The sequence below is a fragment of the Anomaloglossus baeobatrachus genome, chromosome 7 (assembly GCF_048569485.1).
Source record: "Anomaloglossus baeobatrachus isolate aAnoBae1 chromosome 7, aAnoBae1.hap1, whole genome shotgun sequence".
NCBI classification, from domain to species: domain Eukaryota; kingdom Metazoa; phylum Chordata; class Amphibia; order Anura; family Aromobatidae; genus Anomaloglossus; species Anomaloglossus baeobatrachus.
In genome coordinates, this window is record NC_134359.1 from 261084388 (window position 1) to 261098015 (window position 13628).

The 13628-nt window shown below is 49.5% G+C and overlaps 1 protein-coding gene across 1 annotated transcript in view; it reads right to left on the reverse strand.

The window, feature by feature from the left end:
- The window catches only part of PDPK1 (3-phosphoinositide dependent protein kinase 1), a 104533-nt gene that overhangs the window by 32459 nt on the left and 58446 nt on the right, over positions 1-13628 (reverse strand). Inside the window, exons 6-7 of the mRNA XM_075319194.1 lie at positions 11543-11640; positions 9925-10000 (exon numbers count right to left, since the gene is read on the reverse strand). Coding sequence (XP_075175309.1) covers positions 9925-10000; positions 11543-11640 — 174 coding nt within the window. The remainder of the gene's footprint in view (positions 1-9924; positions 10001-11542; positions 11641-13628) is intronic.

A 13628-nucleotide genomic window follows, 5' to 3' on the forward strand; every position in this document is an offset into this window, starting at 1 on the left:
CTTCCAGCCACTGCTGGAAGGCTAGTAGGGCAAGATACACTGCTCTGATCTCCAGAACATTGATCGGAAGGGTGGACTCCTGCTGAGTCCACGTACCCTGAGCCCTGTGGTGGAGAAAAACTGCTCCCCACCCTGAGAGACTCGCGTCCGTCGTGACCACCGCCCAGGACGGAGGTAGGAAGGATCTTCCCTGTGATAATGAGGTGGGAAGAAGCCACCACTGCAGAGAGTCTTTGGCCGTCTGGGAAAGGGAGACTTTCCTGTCCAGGGATGTTGACTTCCCGTCCCATTGGCGGAGAATGTCCCATTGAAGTGGGCGCAGATGAAACTGCGCAAACGGAACCGCCTCCATTGCCGCCACCATCTTCCCGAGGAAGTGCATGAGGCGTCTTAAGGAGTGCGACTGACTTTGAAGGAGAGCCTGCACCCCAGTCTGTAGTGACCTCTGCTTGTCCAGCGGAAGCTTCACTATCGCTGAGAGAGTATGAAACTCCATGCCAAGATACGTTAGCGATTGGGTCGGTGACAGATTTGACTTTGAGAAGTTGATGATCCACCCGAACGTCTGGAGAGTCTCCAGTGCAACATTCAGGCTGAGTTGGCATGCCTCCTGAGAGGGTGCCTTGACAAGTAGATCGTCCAAGTAAGGGATCACAGAGTGTCCCTGAGAGTGCAAGACTGCTACCACTGCCGCCATGACCTTGGTGAACACCCGTGGGGCTGTCGCCAGACCAAATGGCAGAGCTACGAACTGAAGATGGTCGTCTCCTATCACGAAGCGTAGAAAACGTTGGTGCTCTGTAGCAATCGGCACGTGGAGATAAGCATCTTTGATGTCTATGTCATAGAAAGCACCCTAAGGTAAACTACCTGGGTATTTTGAAGAAACGCTAAGAAATAAATTCAAAAGGTTTTTTCATTCCATCATTTTTTATTTTTTATTCAAACAAACACCACACCACAAAGGAGATTATGTTACATCCAAAAAACTGTCACAGGTTAGAAAGGTTTGGCAATACATATCCTGCTATGCAGTGATCATCAATTTTTTAAAATTTTAGTTTTTGATATATATATATATATGGTTTGATTCATACAGTGCAGCGGCTTATCATACTGGCAAAAAAAGTATTAAATTTTTGCCTCTGAAAATATCAATTAACCGGCTGATTTTTACATGTAACAAGCAGTAATAGGGGACATGAAATATCGGCCTCTATTTTGTGGACATATATCTAAACATAACACCAAAAGGACTAGGGGAGAAACTTCCATACCAAATAGTCTAATATTATGTTCAAAATACCTCACTGGCAAAAACAATTTTTTTTAATATACTACTAACAGCCGATAAATAGATAATACTAGCGGTTTCACCTAGGTTTAGGCATAGAAGCAGTGACACACTGATAGCCTTATATGTCCGACAAATGTCGCATGGGTTTAGGCATACAATACAGTGACACACTTCTGCCTATCAGTCCACAAGCAAAGCCGTAACCAGCCTTTTGCCACACAAAGCTGTAATAAGTGTGGCCAAACACTAATATAAATTCACAGTGTATGACCGATAGTATCATACAGCACCGCACGAATCATATATACCATATTGCTTTAACATCATTGTACATTGAGACGTTAGCCTAACTCTAATAATACCTGAGCAGTGGATGACTCTCTCCTTTCCCCGACGTACGCACGTTTCGCGCCAGCTTTCTCAAGAGGGGCATGATGTCTATTGATGCTAGGAAATCTCCTTGAGACATTGAGGCAATGACTGAGCGGAGGGATTCCATCCGGAACCGCCTGGCGTTCACATGCTTGTTGAGCAGTTTTAGGTCCAGAACAGGACGGAATGAGCCGTCCTTTTTTGGCACCACAAAGAGATTGGAGTAAAAACCTTGTCCTTGTTCTTGAAGAGGAACAGGGACCACCACTCCTTCTGCTCTTAGAGAATTCACCGCCTGCAGAAGGGCATCTGCTCGGTCGGGATGTGGGGAAGTTCTGAAGAACCGAGGCGGAGGACGAGAACTGAACTCTATCCTGTACCCGTGAGACAAAATGTCTGTTACCCACCGGTCTTTGACCTGTGGCAGCCAAATGTCGCAAAAGCGGGAGAGCCTGCCACCGACCGAGGATGCGGAGGGAGGCGGCCGAAAGTCATGAGGCAGCCGCCTTGGAAGCGGTACCTCCGGCTGCTTTCTTGGGGCGTGAGTGAGCCCGCCAGGAATCAGAGCTCCTTTGCTCTTTCTGAGTCCCCTTGGACGAGGCGAACTGGGGCTTGCCCGAGCCTCGAAAGGACCGAAACTTTGACTGCCACTTCCTCTGTTGAGGTTTGCTTGATCTGGGCTGGGGTAAGGAAGAGTCCTTACCTTTGGACTGTTTAATGATTTCCGCCAATTGCTCACCAAACAGTCTGTCTCCAGATAATGGCAAGCTGGTTAAACATTTTTTAGAAGCAGAATCTGCTTTCCATTCCTTTAACCACAAGGCTCTGCGCAAAACTACAGAGTTGGCGGAAGCCATTGCGGTACGGCTCGTAGAGTCCAGTACCGCATTAATAGCGTAGGTCGCAAACGCAGTCATTTGCGTAGTTAATGACGCCACTTGCGGCACTGCTGGACGTATGAAAGAGTCCACCTGTGCCAAACCAGCTGAAATAGCTTGGAGCGCCCACACGGCCGCGAATGCTGGAGCAAACGACGCGCCAATAGCTTCATAGACAGATTTCAACCAAAGGTCCATCTGTCTGTCATTGGCATCTTTAAGTGAAGCCCCATCCTCCACTGCAACTATGGATCTAGCTGCAAGCCTGGATATTGGAGGGTCCACTTTTGGACACTGGGTCCAGCGTTTGACCACGTCAGGGGGAAAGGGATAACGTGTATCCTTAAGACGTTTGGAAAAACGCTTGTCCGGATTAGCATGGTGTTTCTGGATTGATGCTCTGAAGTCAGAGTGGTCCAGAAAGGTGCTCAATTTACGCTTGGGATACAGGAAATGGAATTTCTCCTGCTGGGCAGCTGCCTCCTCTGCTGAAGGTGCTGGGGGAGAAATATCCAACAGCCTATTGATGGCCGCTATAAGGTCATTTACCATGGCGTCACCATCTGGCGTATCCAAATTGAGTGCGGTGTCAGGGCTAGACTCCTGATCACCCACCTCTGTCTCATCATATAGAGACCCTTCTCGCTGAGACCCTGACCCGCGTGATGACGTGGAGGGTCTCTCCCAGCGAGCACGCTTAGGCTGCCTGGGACTGTCATCGGAGTCAGAGCCCTCAGCCAGTGATGCCTGAGACCCCCGTGAAGTACGGATTAGTTCCAACTGAGGGGGACCGGGGAACATAGGGACAGTAGTGTCCATGGTCTGAGCAACTGGCCTGGACTGCAAGGTCTCCAGGATTTTTGTCATAGTCACAGACATTTTATCAGCAAAGACTGCAAATTCTGTCCCCGTCACCGGGGCAGGGTTCACAGGCGACTCTGCCTGGGCTACTACCACCATAGGCTCTGGCTGACGAAGTGCCACTGGGACTGAACATTGCACACAATGAGAGTCGTTGGAGCCTGCTGATAGATTAGCCCCACATGCTGTACAAGCAGTGTATACAGCCCGTGCCTTGGCACCCTTGCGTTTTGTGGATGACATGTTGTTGTCGTCCCAGAGCAATATAGGGTATACAGCCAAGAAGCGACCGTACAGTGCAGTATATATCTATAGATATCTGGTACAGGAAAAAGTACACCAATACACACTGTGGCACAAGAGGGGCCAGCACTAAAGTGCTGCTTACCGCCCGCTAAACGCGGGTGTGTGGTCCAGAAATCCCTAGTCTTGGGTCTCCCAGAGCCTGTGTCCGTCCTCCAGCCAGAACTGCATGCAGGAATGGCTGCCGGCGTCCTGTGGAGGGGGGGGCGGGCCCTGGGCGTGCCAGACGAAAAGCGGGAAACCTGTGTCCCACTGTGCCAAGTGAGAGGGCTGGAGCATGTAAATAAGGCTCCAGCCCTCGGCGCTGAGTAAACGTACAGCGTCTCTCCCCTTCCCTGATTGACAGGGAGGGGGCGGGAACGAAGCGGAGCTAGGCCGCAAAAGCCGGGGACTAAATTTATAAGCGCCGCCGCCGTAAAAGCGCGGTCGGCGCTAAGTCCCCGGCGCACTACAAGTCCCAGCCGCGCCGCCGCTCCGAGAGTGGCCGGCGCGGTAGTTCCCAGCACATGAAGTCACACAGCTAAGCTGCTGTGACTCAAACCCCAGCGTTACTGTCCCCGGCGCACTAACACACCCAGCAAGTCTGGTGTGTGCGTGCCCGCCTGAACGGGGACACAGAGTACCTGAAAGTTGCAGGGCCTTGTCCCTGAACGGTACCCCGGCTCCTTATCCAGCAGGTTCAATGGGTCTGTGGACGGAGCCCGGCCTCAGGGCTTGGAGGCCGGTAAGATCCCACTTCCACAGAGCCCCTCAGGGGGATGGGGAAGGAAAGCAGCATGTGGGCTCCAGCCTCCGTACCCGCAATGGGTACCTCAACCTTACGAACCACAAGTGGGGTAAGAAGGGAGCATGCTGGGGGCCGTATATGGGCCCTCTTTTCTTCCATCCGACATAGTCAGCAGCTACTGCTGACTAAACAGTGGAGCTATGCGTGGATGTCTGACCTCCTTCGCACAAAGCAGAAAACTGGTGAGCCAGTGATCCCACTGAGGGTGTATAGCCAGAAGGGGAGGGGCCTTACACTTTTTAGTGTAATTGCTTTGTGTGGCCTCCGGAGGCAGTGCTATACACCCAATCGTCTGGGTCTCCCAATGGAGCGCCGAAGAAAATCTGTTTGGAGGGCTGGAAGAGAATTCTATCCTGTAGCCATGAGATATGATGTCTCTCACCCACTGATCGGAGACTTGCTTTAACCAAGCGTCGCCAAAGTGGGAGAGCATGCCACCGACTAAGGACGTGGCTAGAGCGGGCCGAGAGTCATGAGGAAGCTGCCTTAGTGGCAGAACCTCCTGTGGTCTTCTGCGGACGCGCTTTTGGGCGCCAGTTGGATTTCTGATCCTTGGCTGAGTTAGCGGACGAGGCGGAAGGCTTAGAGGATGACCAGTTGGAGGAACGAAAGGAACGAAACCTCGACTGATTCCTACCCTGGGCGGGTTTCCTGGTCTTGGTTTGTGGCATGGTAGTATGGAAGTACTCTTCCCGCCAGTAGCTTCTTTAATGATTTCATCCAGCTGTTCACCAAACAGCCGTGAACCAGCAAAAGGGAGCCCAGCAAGAAACTTCTTGGAAGAAGCATCTGCCTTCCACTCTCGAAGCCACAAAATCCTGCGGATAACAAGAGAATTAGCTGAAGCCACCGCAGTGCGGTGAGCAGCCTCTAGCATGGCAGACATGGCAAAAGATGAAAAGGCTGAAGCCTGAGCAGTTAAGGTAACCATCTCAGGCATAGATTCCTTGGTGAGGGAATGCATCTCCTCTAGAGAAGCAGAGATGGCTTTGAGAGCCCACACTGCTGCAAAAGTCGGGGAAAATGCGGCCCCCGCAGCTTCGAACACAGATTTGGCCAGAAGGTCAATCTGACGGTCAGTGGAATCCTTAAGTGAGGTGCCGTCAGACACCGACACAACGGTCCGGGCTGATAGACCCTCCGGTGTCTAGGCTACCTTTGGGGAGTGAGACCACTCCTTGACCACCTCAGGTGGAAATGGAAACCGGTCATCAGAACCACGCTTTGGAAAGCGTTTGTCAGGGCAGGCCCTGGGTTTGGTCACAGCGGTCTGAAAACTAGAGTGGTTAAAGAACACACTCTTCACTCTCTTAGGCGAGGTAAACTGGTGTTTTTCTGCCAAAGAGTTGCTCCTCTGACACTGGCGGATTGAGATCCAGCACAGAATTAATAGAAGCAATCAAATCACTAAGATCTGAGTCACCCTCAGAGAAATCGATGGGATACATAGCCTCCGAGCCCCCAGTGAGAGCATCCTCCTCATCTTGAGAGTCAGCTCTTGAGACAGAGCCGTGTGATGGGGAGGGGGGGGAAACCCTGCGCCTTCTCTCAGAAGGACGGGGTCTGGGATCAGATGATGAATCCTCCGTGAGCTCTGATGGACGGAGGTCAGAGGATTGGAGTCCTCTGTCAAGAGTATTAGAGGCACCCTGTGAGGGGGGCTGATGCATATTCATCAAAGTCCTGGACAAAAGTCCCATGGACTCAGCAAATGACTGGGATATGGACCTAGAAAAGGACTCTACCCAGGCCGGGGGTTCAATCACAGGTGCAGCAGCAGCCTGAGAGACCACTGGGGGTGAGACTCCAGGCTGTGGCACCGCCAAGTTAGAGCAACCATCACAGTGTGGATAAATGCTCGGCTCAGGCAGCAGGAGCTTACATGCAGTGCATGCAGAATAAAGCTTTGGAGCCTTGCTCCTTGTGTGAGACATGCTGCTGGAGTGGGGGCTTTGCAGAGAATGAACCCCAGGGAGAATATACAGAGGTCCACAACCGGAGACCGGCTGTGGCTTACCAGACCGCTGAGCGCGGTGTTGTGTGCCCTCCAGATCCCGAAGCCCGGTCCCCCAGAGCGCAGCACCTCAGCAGAGATGCAGAATGCAGGATGCCCCAGAGCAGAGTGAACTCTGCCTGAGAAATGGAGGGGGCGGGACTAGGGGTGTTCCTATAAAAGAGCGGGAACTGGAGGGCTATAGAGACCTGCCGGGAAGGAGGGATGCCCCAGCAGTGGGGAGTGTCCCTCCCCTGTGTAGAACGGCCGCCGAGAGGAGCCGAACCTGTCCCTCTGCATGAGTGACATGCGAGGGCAGGAAAACGAAACTAGGCCTCCGGCGAAGCCGGGGCCTAAATTTAAGCGGCGAGGCCGACAAGCAGGCACCATCGGCGTGGTTCTCAGGCAAAAGCTGGAGAACCCGCCGGAAAAGTTAAAAACAAAATCACATATAGCATACTCTCCCCTTACAATAAAGAACCGGGACCCCCAACATAAACGTCTCAGGTACTTAGCTGCTGAGACGCAGGGCCATGTCCCTGGGGATGAGTGCTCCGGTCCAACAGAATCCTCAAGGGGCTGTGGATGGAGACCGGACTCCTGCCAGGCATGGAGACCGTGCTGGCTCCCACTTCAAGCCAGAGCCCAGAAGGGATGGTGAAGGAGCACGGCATGTAAGGCTTCAGCCTTGTAAATCAACCTTAACAACACCGCCGACACAGTGGGGTGAGAAGGGACATGCCGGGAGTCCAGACGTGGACCCGCTTTTCTTCAAACTCTTTCCAAAATTCAAACAATCAGATGAGAATGCATGTGTGGATGTATGACCTCCTGAACACAAAGCGATAAACTGGCTAGGACTGGCTACCAGGGGGTGTATAAGCTCAGAGGGAGGAGCTACACTTTTAAGTGTAGTACTTTGTGTGTCCTCCGGAGGCAGAAGCTAAACACCCATGGTCTGGGTCTCCCAAAGGAACGATAAGGAAATAAAAAGGTAGAGCCAGAGGGAAGCGGCGTTGGGGATAAAAACGTAAACACCACATGGCAGAGGTTACCCTCGTCCTGGAGCCTGTAATTCTGAATCAGTAGTGTGTGCTGTGGAGACTGCAAGTGCTGGGAAACAGACGTGCAGAAGAAAAGATGGCGCCAAGAAAGGGGCAGTGACAGAAAAAGGTGCACAGAGTTTCTACGTGACAGGGAGATAGATATGACCTGACTGGCCGGCGGCACGGGAACTAAATTAGACACCTGGCCAAAAAGGAGGAACCAGAGCGGTAGGAGGGTGCGAGTGCTCCAGGGAAACCAAGAAAAAGTAATATGAAGAGAGCCAGGAAGGGAAAATAGCGAAGATTGCGCTGTCTGCCCTTCATTTTTCTAAAAATACGGAGCCCCCCACTGCCCAAGACCAAGAGAGACCTGAAGACCCTGGAATCCTTCTTGGTAGCACAATGAGGAATATGGACACCAGCTAGCTTTCAGGTGGGTAGAACGCACTTGATTTGTCTTCCGTTCCTACACGTTAGGCTTTGGAAGGCGAGCGAGCAGAAGTATGGAGGCAGGGAACGACTGCCAGGGAGCCCCCAAACACTCTTCATGTGTTAGGAGAGTTAGGGTCCTGCCTTGCAGACCAGAGGGGATACAGTAGTGACGCATCCCCACACTGTGCTTTCCGTCTGTAGGCCAGATGACAGTGACAAATCCACTCTGTTGCCCAATTACAAACTGTATCTGGAGATTATTAATAGGGATGATCGAATATCACAAATATTCGGCTTCGCGAATATTCGACGAATAGGTCGCCGCTACGCGAATATTCGATGTGCAATGCAAGTCTATGGGAAGCCCGAATAGTTGCTATTCGGCAACTATTCGGGTTTCCCATAGACTAAAAGGGGCTTTACACGCTGCGACATCACTAGTGATGTCCCTAGCGTTCGCACCCGCCCCAGTCATTTGTGCCTCACAGGCAAATCGCTGCCCGTGGCGGACAAAATCGCTAGTACCCGTCACACATACTTACCTTCCTAACGACGTCGCTGTGGACGGCGAACCACCTCTTTTCTAAGGGGGCAGTTCGTGCGGCGTCACAGCGACGTCACACGGCAGGTGTCCAATAGAAGCGGAGGGGCGGAGAGCAACCGCATGAAAGTCACTCCCACCTCGTTGCCGGAGGACTTAGGTACGCTGTTGTTCGACGTTCCCGGGGTGTCACACGTAGCGATGTGTGCTGCCTCAGGAACGACGAACAACCTGCGTCCAGCACCAGCAACGATATTTGGGAAATAAATGACATGTCAATAATCAACGATTTGGTGAGTATTTTGCATCGTTAGCGGTCGCTCGTATTTGTCACACGCAACAATGTCGCTAACGACGCCGGATGTGCGTCACGAATTCCGTGACCACAACGACATCTCGTTAGCGATGTCGTTGCGTGTAAAGCGGCCTTTAGACTATGAATATAGGAGACGTCATCGATGTCCATCAAGCAGGATGATGTACACTGCGCCAAGGGCACAACCATACATTAACAAAAGGGAACTTAGCGGTTGTGGCAGTTCAGAACAGGGAAACATGACAGGTAATAGCTCTGCCTTTCCATATATTAGCAGCAATAGGCTCTATTTTTTTAGCCTAATGCAACTCAATGGATCACAACTGCTGGGGAAGAAAAGAAACAAAAAAAAAAATGTATCAGTTGCCATCTGGCTTTTTCAACATATATTCCCAGGTGCTGGGTCAAGGTCCGATTCATTGGTGCAACAAAATTGTGATTTGGTCCCCGGACCAAACCCTGTGCCAATCAATGCGCTGGATTTTGCAGGAACTGATCCTGTTATTTGCAATGCACGCAGTTTCCATACTGAGAATCCATTGAAATGTTGGGATAGAAACTGCAATACAAAGCGGAATGTGTGTACAGGACCCAAGTGTGGGTCTGCGTTTTGTGCCTTAGGCGTAAACTCCTAAAAACTGCCAAATTACTTCAATGTGAAGTTGAAGCTACATACACACTTCATTCATTCATCTTCCAATCCAACCAGGGTGTATATCTACACCCCAAAAATCTGCGGCATGGGTAGCCGATGTCAGGCATATACACCCACCATTGACCACAGTCTGGATGGATGGTAAGGCATGCACTCTCCATAGGGGCACACAGCGCCTTCCAATACAGATAAATGGCAGGTAGGCACACACTGACCAAACGGAGCCCAAAAGGACACCCCTTTGCCCTCTGTCTGGTGAATGAGAGCCCACGGGAAGGTTTAAGTAATGGCTGGGAGCCTTTCCCAGGATGTACATTTGCTAAATGCACTCCTGATTATCTTCAGCGTGAATAAGGCTTCACATAAATAACGAATGCTCGAAATTAATGAACATTTTACAAGAGCGGAACAGGAAATAAGCTGTGAAAAGCCATTATACTTGCCTTTTACACGCTGATTTTTCTGTGAGAAGCTCCGGAGACACATATTGTGCTGTTCCCACAAATGAATTTGCCCGTGCTGCAGGAAAAAAAAAATATATAATTTATATATATATATATATACACAAATATATTTTCTGAATGCAAGTTAACAAAATGAGATTTTTTTTTCTGGGTCCCCCCCCCCCAGGATATGTAACTTTTAATAATATGCGTTGCTGTAAACCCAGGAAGTTTATAATCATATGCGGACTAGTTAATGGAAAAGGAATATTCACTCCCTTTTCTAGTTTGTGCCAGTGTCAGTGATTGGGACGTGTGTTAATGGGAAAAAAATGAATATTCACCCCCTTCACCCATCAACTCCTCTGCTGGCGTTAGTGATTCACTCAAACTGTTGTATTACTGCCCAAGGATCGCAGCACAATGCTTGAAGCACTGGACACCGGCGCTCCTCACTTGAGCTCAACGGCTGCATAGAAATACATGCTTGGGTCAGGAGAGCCACCGGGCAGTGCAAGCATTGGGGTGAATATTCATCACTTTATTAAACACAAGTACCAATCACTGACGCCGGCAGAGGGGTGGGAGGGATTATGGGCAGGGAAAGGGTGAATATTCATTATTTCATTAACACAAATTCCATTCACTGACGCCCGCAGAGGGTTGAGCAGGATTATGGGCGGGTAAGGGGTGAATATTCATTATTTCATTAACACAAGTTCCAATCACTGGCGTTGGCAGAGGGGTGGGCACAATTATGGGTGGGGAAGAGAGGAATATTCATTATTTCATTAACACAAGTTCGAATCACTGACGTTGGCAGAGGGGTGGGCAGGATTATGGGTGGGGAAGGGGTGAATATTCACTATTTCATTAACACAAGTTCCAAACACTGACGTCAGCAGAGGAGTGGGATTATGGGTGGGAGAAGAGGTGAATATTCATTTTTCACTAATGGAAAACCCAATCACTGACACCAACACAATATATAAGTCATACTCTGAAATAAGCCCTAGCACATCTTCTGGAGCCAAAAATAATATAGGACACGGGTCTTATTTTTGGGGAAACCAGGTAATTACCTGATAGGTAGCCACACTAATAACCAGCAGATACACAATATACTATATACAACACAAATATACTTTAATAGACTCATCGTAATATATTATATACAAAGCAACTGATCGGTTGTCCCAATATAATATTTTTTTAACTTTTGACCCCTTACCATCATATATGACCAGACAAGCGATAAATAACTGGGATCCCCACGGTCACTAAGAACATGAGCAGCAAGTCCTCAATCTTGTATTGTAAAATAAGACAATAGTGACACATATGAAAAAAAATATTTATATATATAATTTTATATAATATATATCTCTGCTGTGAAAATTGGGCGAGTTTATTTTGTATTTCACTTTCTACAATGCACACGGTGAATTACACAAAATCTGCGCCTTTTCCACAGCAGGATTTACCTTTGTGGATTACAGCTCTGAATCCCGATGAACGATAAATGCAGCTCTGGACTAAAATACAGTATTTGGCATTCAGGACACGTGTGTAGTAAAAGGCAGGCTGTGCTGGAGCTGCACCAGGATGTATGACGTACCTTGCCGGCTATCGGATGACAACACCTTTGCTGTCCCAAAGTCTGTGATTTGGATGTGCATGTCTTCACTAAGCAAAATGTTTTCTGGCTTCAGATCTCTGAAATAAACAAAAGCACTTCAGAATTATTTTCTGTAAACATTGTAAGGGAGCTTATTTATGGCCCACAAAGCCGTATGGGACAGATCGATGGTCATCCTGTCGGCAGCACATGTCTGGATGAGGTGACGACCTATCGACAACAATTATCTTTATGCCGGAATAAATGATCCAATAAGTGGAGGAATGAACATTTTGCATGTTCCCCGGCTGATCAGTGGCAATGAGCATTCTTATTTGCCGATTATCAGTTGTGTAAATAATTTTCGACCGTGCACCGATCTCCTGAGTCCCCTATTCCCCTCCCTAAAACAGTGGGCGCCTTATGGCCTATCCTTGGGATAGGCAATTTCTGTTTGGCCGGGGTCCGACAGCCCACCGACCAGCTGATGTCGGTCCTGGCAGCAGCCAGAAATGTTCAGTTCCGGAGCTGCTCCGTCTTCTGATAGTGGTCAAGGCCGCTTACGGCACATCCACCTCCTATTGATTAGGATGGGAGGTGGATGTGCAGTTCCCGGACGCGGCCACTATCAAAAGACAGAGCAGCTCCGGAACTGAACATTTCCTGCAGCTGGCACAGGGAACAGCTGATTGGCAGGGATTCGGACCATGGCCGACGAGACATAGATGGTCTATCCCAATGTAAAAGTAGTGGACAACCTCTTTAAGGTGGCCATACGCCTTAAATATCAATTCCACCAGGATCCCCCACACACAGCCGGCCAAGGAGGCATATTTGTTTTTTCATGAAGAGGTGACAAAGCAGTCGTCAGATCGGATGGAGAACACAAGGAATTGGTGGTGACATTGAACATGCCCTATTTTTCCTTCCCACAACATGATGTGTTAGGTGGCCCTCATACTCATAAGAATGTCAGAGAGCTTGGCTCCATTTTCTTGCGTTTATACAACTCAACCTTTTGTGCCCTCAGGAGATTAGAAGCGGCAAGACATGTCCGGCAACGCTTTCTACCCAATGAATACACGTGGATGCTCGGCCGAGGTGAAACATGGCTGTATGGGCACCTAAGAGGATCAAGTGTGTGGAAATCCAAAAGCACAATCCATCCGCTCCTGACATCAACCATGGCCAAGAGCCAGGAGGCCCTGTCAAACACATCAGAGGTCTGTTGAGCAACTTGGCCCAACTGATGTCATCAGATTACCTACTGGTTTGTCAGAACTTATGATGGTTTTAGGACACAGATCAAGCCAGAGAGGATTTACAAACGCCGCATGATGTCCTCACACGACAAATCCTCTTACTGCTGCTGAGATGGTGACGTCCAATCTCCTGACAGACGTTCCCCCCGAAAGAACGGAGCAGTCTTACCCTTGTAAGATTTATACTGCTGGGGGAAGACATCAGTGAGGTCGGAAATCACACATGCAGCTTTTTGGCACTGTGAATACATAAAGAAAAGAAGGATCAGCCTTTCCTTATTCTCTTACTTATTCGATCTCCTCATGTCTTTGACTTTTAAAAAAAGTACATGTGCTATTTCAGACTCTCACACATCCAACATCCATGTGCCGAATATTCACCGCAATGTCCGGACAGTCAGCGAGTCTCCTGACCCAAAATCAATCAGGGTCAGGAGACCCATAGATGGTCCGGACATCGCAGTCTGAACTCCGACAGTAAACGTCAGAGGCAAACAAGCCTTGACTAGTTCAGCTTTATGCATTCTTTGACACAGAAAGGTTTTGTGAGTACCGTATTTTTCGGATTAGACGCAGTTTTCCCCCCAAAACGTCGGGTGAAAAATGAGGGGTGCCTCTTATAATCCGAATGTAGCTTACTGGCAGGTGGTGGAGAGGGGTAGCAGGGAGCTGCAGGCACTGTGCTGCGGCTGCAAGGTAGGGGCCATCCTGAAAATCGCGGTGCCAGCTTCAAATAATGGCGCACGGAGTTGGCGCATTCATCTCCCAGCAACGGACTTAAGGAAAATGGCGCCCGGATGTGGTGCGTGCGCAGATGAGATCTT